This window comes from Lepidochelys olivacea (assembly GCF_965140295.1).
Source record: "Lepidochelys olivacea isolate rLepOli2 genome assembly, chromosome: 21".
NCBI classification, from domain to species: domain Eukaryota; kingdom Metazoa; phylum Chordata; order Testudines; family Cheloniidae; genus Lepidochelys; species Lepidochelys olivacea.
The window spans coordinates 14,097,579-14,104,745 of record NC_140431.1 but is presented as its reverse complement, the minus strand read 5'-3'; the positions used below and the strand labels follow the sequence as shown (position 1 = coordinate 14,104,745).

Genomic DNA, 7,167 nt, shown 5'->3' with positions numbered 1-7,167 from the left:
GGGTTGCGGCCAAGACTTTTAAGACTTGTTTGAAGACTTTGCTGTAGTGTTAATGTTGATTTTTTTCAACTTGTCTTGGAACTCTGGGGAAGTTCTGGAGGAGTAGAAGAAAGCGAGCGCTGTGCCAATGTTGAAAAAGTATAAATGGGACAACCTGCGTAATTATAGGCCTGTCAGTCTGACATTGATCCCGGGGAAGATAATGGGGTGGCTGATACAGGAGTCAATTAATAAAGAACCAAAGGAGGGGAATATAGTTAGTACCAATCACCACGGGCTTACGGAAAACAGAGCCTGTCAAAGTAATTGCATATCTTTTTTTCTGAGAAGATTACAAGTTTGCTGATAAAGGTAATAGTGTTAATGTAATATAGTTAGACTTCTGTAAGGCATTTGACTTGGTACTGATTGCAATTTCAATTAAGAAACTAGAATGATACAAAATCAACATGGCACATATTAAATGGATTAAAAACTGACTTACAGCTAGCTCTCAAAATGTAACTGAGACACTGAGCGGGTCTGTTTCCAGCGGGGGTCCCACAGGGATCGGTTCTTGACCCTACACTATTTAACATCTTTACCAATGACCTGGAAGAAAACTTAATATAATGAGTGATAAAATTTGCACAAGATAAAGTGATAAAGGACATGTCACTCAAACGGCACAATCTGGACCCTCTGGTAAGCTGGGCGCACGCAACAATGGCCATGTCTACATTACACACCACCGGCTGTAGCGTGCATGTGGCTGCACGTCCCAGTGACAAGCAAGCTGTATCCATGCTGCGGTGGGTAGCTACATGCCGGTGAAAGGTTCTGGCAGAGGGGAGGCAGCGGGAACGGGCTAAGCTGGTGAATCGTTTCCTGTGGCGGGGCAAGGCTGATAAGGACGCTACACTGGTAAAAACAGCAGTGTGATGGGGAGGCCCAACTTGGGTGAGTACAGAGCGTAAGGTAACAGGGCCGTCCCTAGGGGGATGCAGAGCCCGGGAGGAAGTGACTTCCCCCAGCCTTCCCAAACAGCTAGGTGTGGTCCAGCCCACACTCCACCCCCTAGAGCTCTGCTTCCTCGGGGCTGCTGGGCTCCAGGGAGCTGGGGCCATGCCGCCCGCCTTCCTGCGGCTGGGGAGGTTGCAGCTCCGGGGCGCGCGCTCTCCCTCAGGTGGAAGACTTTCTAGGGGAGCTCAGAGTGCAGATCAGTGACTCACAACTCAGAGCATGTGAACAAAGAGGCTGCAGCCCCCATGATACAAGCTTCTACCACAATGGAGTCTGGGGGCAGATGGCTTTTGCTCTGGCCAATGTCTCTAAAGGGCAGCCTGAATATCTGCCAGTCCACAGATCATGGCCTGCCATGTCGTTGACCTGGCAGCGCTGGTTAAGGCTGTCTGTGTATTTTCACCATTGTGACATCTACATACAGGCGCCATCTGGCTCCAGAGCTTCCAGAGCAACCAACTCAGGCTAATGAACCTGAGGAAGCCAACCTTGCTTACCATGGGAAGGCCTCCAGCTCCGCAAGCAGGCCAAGGCACGAGCGAGAGAAGCTGCAGCTAAAAGTAGCCCTGTGTCCCGTCAGGCCCTGTCTTAGCCTGGTTATGAAGCACAGTTAAGGTCTGGGCTAGGCTCCACATCAGAGGCCTGTCTGGAAGCAAGTTGTGGGTTCAGTGTAGACAGAGAGACCACCTATTTGTAGTCCCCGAGGGCTCATCCCCAGAGTCCCCGGCTGAGCATCTGCACTGGGAGTTTCAGGTGTCCCAACTCCACCGGTGGAAGCTATAGTGCGGGCACGACAGGGTGGCCTCTGACACATCCCCAGAATGCTGGGCATACCCTACCGCCATGACCTGACATGAGCCATTGTGACCTTGCATGCACCATGCATATGAGGTCATTCTGCCGGGGGCAGAGCCATGACCAGTACTGGAGAGGGACAAACCTTTCAAAAATAGGACTTTCTGGCTAAAATCCAGATGCCCGACCTGCTAGACTTGGGCAGCTTAGCCCTCATGTCGTCAACCTAAATCTGGTTGGAAAATAAGGGTTTTTTCCCTCAGAAAATTAACTTTTCAGCAAAATAATTTGGTCAGATTTTGAACTGTTTCTATTTAACATGCTGCCACGGTGCCTCATGGGAGTAATAGTTTGGGTGCCTTATGCTCCCATTCTCCATAACAGGCTGGACTCCCTGGTCAGACTACATCTCCCATGATGCACGACTCTCCCCCCTCGGTGAGGGGAGGGGCTGCATCACAGGAATCCTTATGGGAGATGTAGGAGAGAGGACATGGGGACATTTACAACCTCAAGCCACTTCCCCATTGTCCCACTCTGTGCCCCTCTCCTGTCTCATACCGCTTTTAGATTTGAGCAGCCTCTGGCTGTCCCAGTTCTAAGAGCGAGCACCGCAGTGAGACCCCGGGAGCGAGAACCCATCCATAATGCTGCAGAGCTGCTGTCTTTCTTTTTTATTTGAGTTAAAGATAAATCACATCCTTGACTGGACAATTCCCCTTTGAATACCTAGATACACTTCACCCTAAAAATAAAAGATAAGAACAGTGCAGGCTACAATATCAGAACAGTACAATGGCTGTGAATAAATAATGCCCTATGCTAGCTCAGGTAAACGTCGGCTTGGTCTGACCATCTCAGGTCTCCTGGGTCGTTGCTTCCCCCTTCCCTACCAGTCATTTACAATTGTGTGCGTGTGGAAGGGGTGAAGCCAAGTTTGCTCTTTGGACATGAAAAGGACTTTTTAAATCAATGAACGGCATATCTGGGATGGTCCCTGCTCTCTGTAGCGGCCAGGTGCCCAGCTCGTTGTTGTCCAGGTTGTTAGCGTTCTTGTCGGTTTCACAGCAGATGTACTGGTGCCAGATTTGCAGGAACGTGGTCCTGAATTTTTTGATCCGGAAGGCGTAGACGATGGGGTTCATGGCCGAGTTGCCGTGAGTCAGGAAAATAGCGATGTATGTCAGGATGCTGGGAGTCTGGCAGGACGAGCAAAACAAGGTGATGCAGTTGAGCGTGTGCAGCGGGATCCAGCTCAGTGCAAACAGGAAGAGGACCAGTGCCAAGGACTTGGCGATCTTCAGCTCCTTCCCGTAATATTTCTGAGGATCCGATGAGTTGGACGAGACCTTCTTGTCGAGCTGCTTGCGGATCAGGTTGAAGACCTCCAGGTAGATGATGAGCATCAGCAGCAAGGGGGGCAGCACCCAGACAAAGAAATTGAAATAGACCATGTACTCCATGCTGATGACGTTCTCGAACTGGCACCTGATGACGAACGCCGTGTGGCTGGCGTTCGCCTCCTGAGTCCTCCTTATCTTGTTCAGGTTGTTCCAGCCAAACATGGGGGTCAGCCCCACGAGCAGGGAAACGATCCAGCAGCAAGCAATGGCCACAGCTGCTCGTTTGGGTGTCACTACACTCTTGTACCTATGGAGGAGACAGAAAACACCACGTGACGTTAGATACAGGTGAAATCGCAGCTTGGGTCACTTCTTAGCTCCATGCCCTGCAGCAAAAGGGGATTTTTGAGAGATCAGCTCCCACGGAGTCACCCAAACAAGTGGCCCAATCTGCAGAAGAGCCCATGATGGGCGCATGTGGGATACTGAGCTCTTTGGAAAATCTGGCCTCAGCATCACCCATAGAGTGAATGCCTGAGGAGGGTGGTGGGGGTGCACCAGGAGGGGTGCCCGGATCAAGAAGCTGAGATGAATGGAGAGGCAGAGAGGCACAGGCAGGCTGGTCAGAGGCTGGAGAGGAGAAAGCTCCTGCACTAAGGGGGTGAGACTTTGTGGGGGCAGAGAGAGGGATGGGGACTGAATCTGGTCTTACAGCAGTTTTACGTTGACCTCAGAGGCCAGAGACAGTTTTAAGCCCAAAGAGGGTGGGGGTCAGAGAATTGCCATGGCCCATTCACTTCTAGGTTACCTGTTCACAGTCCAGCCAAGTTAGCAGTGGCTGGAAGCAGAACACTCCACTCCCACCAGTGGGAGCATTTCACACTCACTTTGCACACGTGCAAATGACACACAAGGTGCAGGGCCGGGCCTTGAGATCCTGTGACAAAGTTATCCCCTTCCTGTCGGTCAGGAGGGATTTTAAAGGGCCAGGACTGTCACCACAGCACGACGGCCTGATGTTATTTTGCATCGCCGTGTGGCATAAATAGCGGGGGACGCTGACATGGCAAAGTCAGGGTGTCCCAGCAGAATGACTTTCTGGCTTTCTGGGGCTTTGCCCAAGGGCGCTCTCCAGCTCCGTACGGCTGTATTCAGCTGGAGTGGAGTGGCCTGGGAAGCCCCACAGAAAAGAGTCCTGACACAGAGGCAGCAATCAGCAAAAAGGTTCCTCCCGTACCAGCTGGTGGCTGGAGGAGAAATCGATTCCCTGCTCCACCGCTGCCAGTAAGAGAAGCTTCTGGACAAGAACTTTTTCATTTCCTAATGTGTCAGTTCCTGAGGACCAGGCCTACCTTCTCTGAGCCCTGGGCTGAGGGTCAGGAGAGACAGAGCATTGTCTAGTCTTAGGTGGTGCTCTGTACTGCTCAACCTTCCAACGCACCCACCTGCCACAGGCAAACATTCTGGGGTTGTTCCCCTTTGAAAAATATCGTCAAGACCAATCAATAAAGCCTGGAAGGTTTTATTTCACACCCCCCAACAAAAGTTTTACCATCAGAACAGCAGGTCTTGCCTTCCCTGCTTTTGCAAAAAATCTCTAGGGAGGGTGTAGAGGTGAGGAGCAAAAGTTTTATTAACGCTTAACTGAAGGGATGGAGGTGTTGAAACTTTAACCAGGAACGCCGTTCTACCAACTGTTTGTTGGGCATTTCAATTAGATAGGTGTGAACACCAACAAATTGGAATGTAGCAGTCAGACTAAACCTCCCTCCCTCACCTATTGCTCAGGGTTCACTTCTGTGGTGCTGGTCGTATTATAACCCTGCCAGGTCTCCAGCGAGTCTCCCAAGAAAAAATGGGGAGACAAGCTCAGTAGCTCTGATGCAAAAACCAAACCGAAAGAAACGGTACCACCCCCATATGCTCAGGGTTTAGCTGATCGCCATATTTGGGGTCGGGAAGGAATTTTCCTCCAGGGCAGATTGGAAGAGGCCCTGGAGGTTTTTCGCCTTCCTCTGTAGCATGGGGCACGGGTCACTGGCTGGAGGATTCTCTGCTCCTTGAAGTCTTTAAACTACGATTTGAGGACTTCAATAGCACAGATATAGGTATGAGGTTTTTTTGTAGGAGTGGTGTGTAAAATTCTGTGGCCTGTGTTGTGCAGGAGGTCAGACTAGATGATCATAATGGTCCCTTCTGACCTAAATATCTATGAATCTATGAATCACTTCATGGGGTTTTATACATGAGTAAGCAAAGTAAGGGCTCAAACCCATTGCAGGTCACCTTGAATGACAGCTGTCTGGGCTTTTGCTGTCCTAATACGCAGGATGTCAGAGGGTGGAGTGAGCCCACTGGAGTGTGTCATGGCCCCCCAGAGCAGCGTGAGGAGGGGAGGTGCGGAAGGAAAGGCTGCTAAGCTCATTAGAGCACTGAGCATAAATTATTCAGTAACCATAAGCGTGTTCTGGTGTATCTACCATCGGAGAAGGGTTTGCTGCAGTCAGTCCCCCTTTATTTCCCCTGCTAACCACCTCTCGTCTGGGAAATGATTCCCATCAACCGGAGGGGCAGGCTGGCTCCCACGGGAAGGACGGCTGGCCTGAGAATTGCTCGCTCTTCCCTTTGCAAGCAGAGCCCGTGTTCTGAGTTGGTGATTTATACTCCGGAAAGGGAGCAGACTCTGGGCAGCAGCGGGTGACTCAGGAGAAAGGCGCCATGTGGCATGAACGGCGAGGCAGGGGCACCGGGAGTAGAGGAGGCAAGGAAGGGCTGGCTGGTGGCAAGCACAGGGGAGCTTAGGCGGCATCGCTCTCTACTCGGGGTGGTCCTGTGAATTTGGACAGAGCAGGGAAAAGGGGGATATGCCTCACTCGGAGCGATGGGAGGCAGGAACCTCCAGGGCTAGAGAGAACTCTGGAGGATGGGGAGCCCCTGGAAAGGCAGTGGACTGGAGGGGCAGCAAAGCTGGGATAGAGAGGGGGCTGGGAGGGAGAGCCCCTCAGGGGGAGCGGGGTGGGACATGCCCTGTATATGCCACATATTTTACTGATGTTTAAATACTGCCATTGGGCAGTACAATATTTCTTGTACCCCTCCGCCTGTGAAGGCCAGTGCCTTCGCCACCCTGAGTCCAGTGGTGCCAAGCTCAGGGGAAAGGGGAATGATAACTGAGCGGTTTCAACTCCACTCACAAAGACTTACCTAAAGCCATGCCCATCGGCAGCCTATTTTCTCCAGCCCCCGCAGAGCTAGGAGCGAACCACCGGGAACCCCCGGTCCAACGGGCTGCAGCTCCCATTTCTGAGTGTTAGTGGATTTGCTGGATGTGGGGTGCGCAGGCTCCCGGTGAGTTGAGTGGGAGCAGAGCAGGCTTCGTACCAGTCCCTGGTCCAGGCCCCTCAGAGCAGCATCACTTTGCGGGGAGGGAATGGTGGGGAGGGGCTGTATCTCATAGCTCAGAGAATGGGGCTGCTTGAATCTGCTGTGGGCGTTGGGGGGCTGGAGGTAGTTGGGGAGCCGGGCCAGTGCGGAGAGCCAGGGGGTGGGGTGGGCAGAGGGCGCAATGCATCGATCGCCTCCGCGTACTGCATTTTACAGCAGGGATTGGTGCTGTCTCGGTCTGAGGAATCTGTCTCCAGTGCCCAGAGGCCCCTGGTGAAGAGCCCTTTCTGGGCTCGAGCTGCTCAGACAGCATCTCTGCCCTCTCCTGTTGAGATCCTAGATATTTACAGCTTGTGCATTTGAATCCCAGCAGAGAGCATGTCTGCAGAAGGGAGCTCTGGCTGTGTCACACCCTCTTTCCACTAACCAGTGGCCATCTGGCAGGCATGGTATCCCAGAAGAGAGAGGGTGTTGGGGGGGCCACAGGAAACCTGCCTTCCCCACCCTGCACCAGGGCACTTCAGCTTGCTGGAAATGATAATCACCCTGCCAAGCTCCAGGGTGTGTGCAAGCCAGCGCTGCCCAGAAGTGATGGGCCTCCACCCCCTTAGACTCCCCTGTGTAATGGTATGCACAGCACGCA

At 52.4% G+C, this 7,167-nt stretch overlaps 1 protein-coding gene across 5 annotated transcripts in view; it reads right to left on the bottom strand.

Moving 5' to 3' along the window:
• Positions 1-369: 369 nt before the first annotated feature.
• The window catches only part of ADORA1 (adenosine A1 receptor), a 77,521-nt gene continuing 70,723 nt past the window's right edge, over positions 370-7,167 (bottom strand). For all 5 annotated transcript variants that reach the window (XM_084611160.1, XM_084611158.1, XM_084611159.1 and 2 more), the window contains exon 3: positions 370-3,447. In XM_084611160.1, coding sequence (XP_084467286.1) covers positions 2,694-3,447 — 754 coding nt within the window. In that variant the 3' untranslated portion in view covers positions 370-2,693. The remainder of the gene's footprint in view (positions 3,448-7,167) is intronic.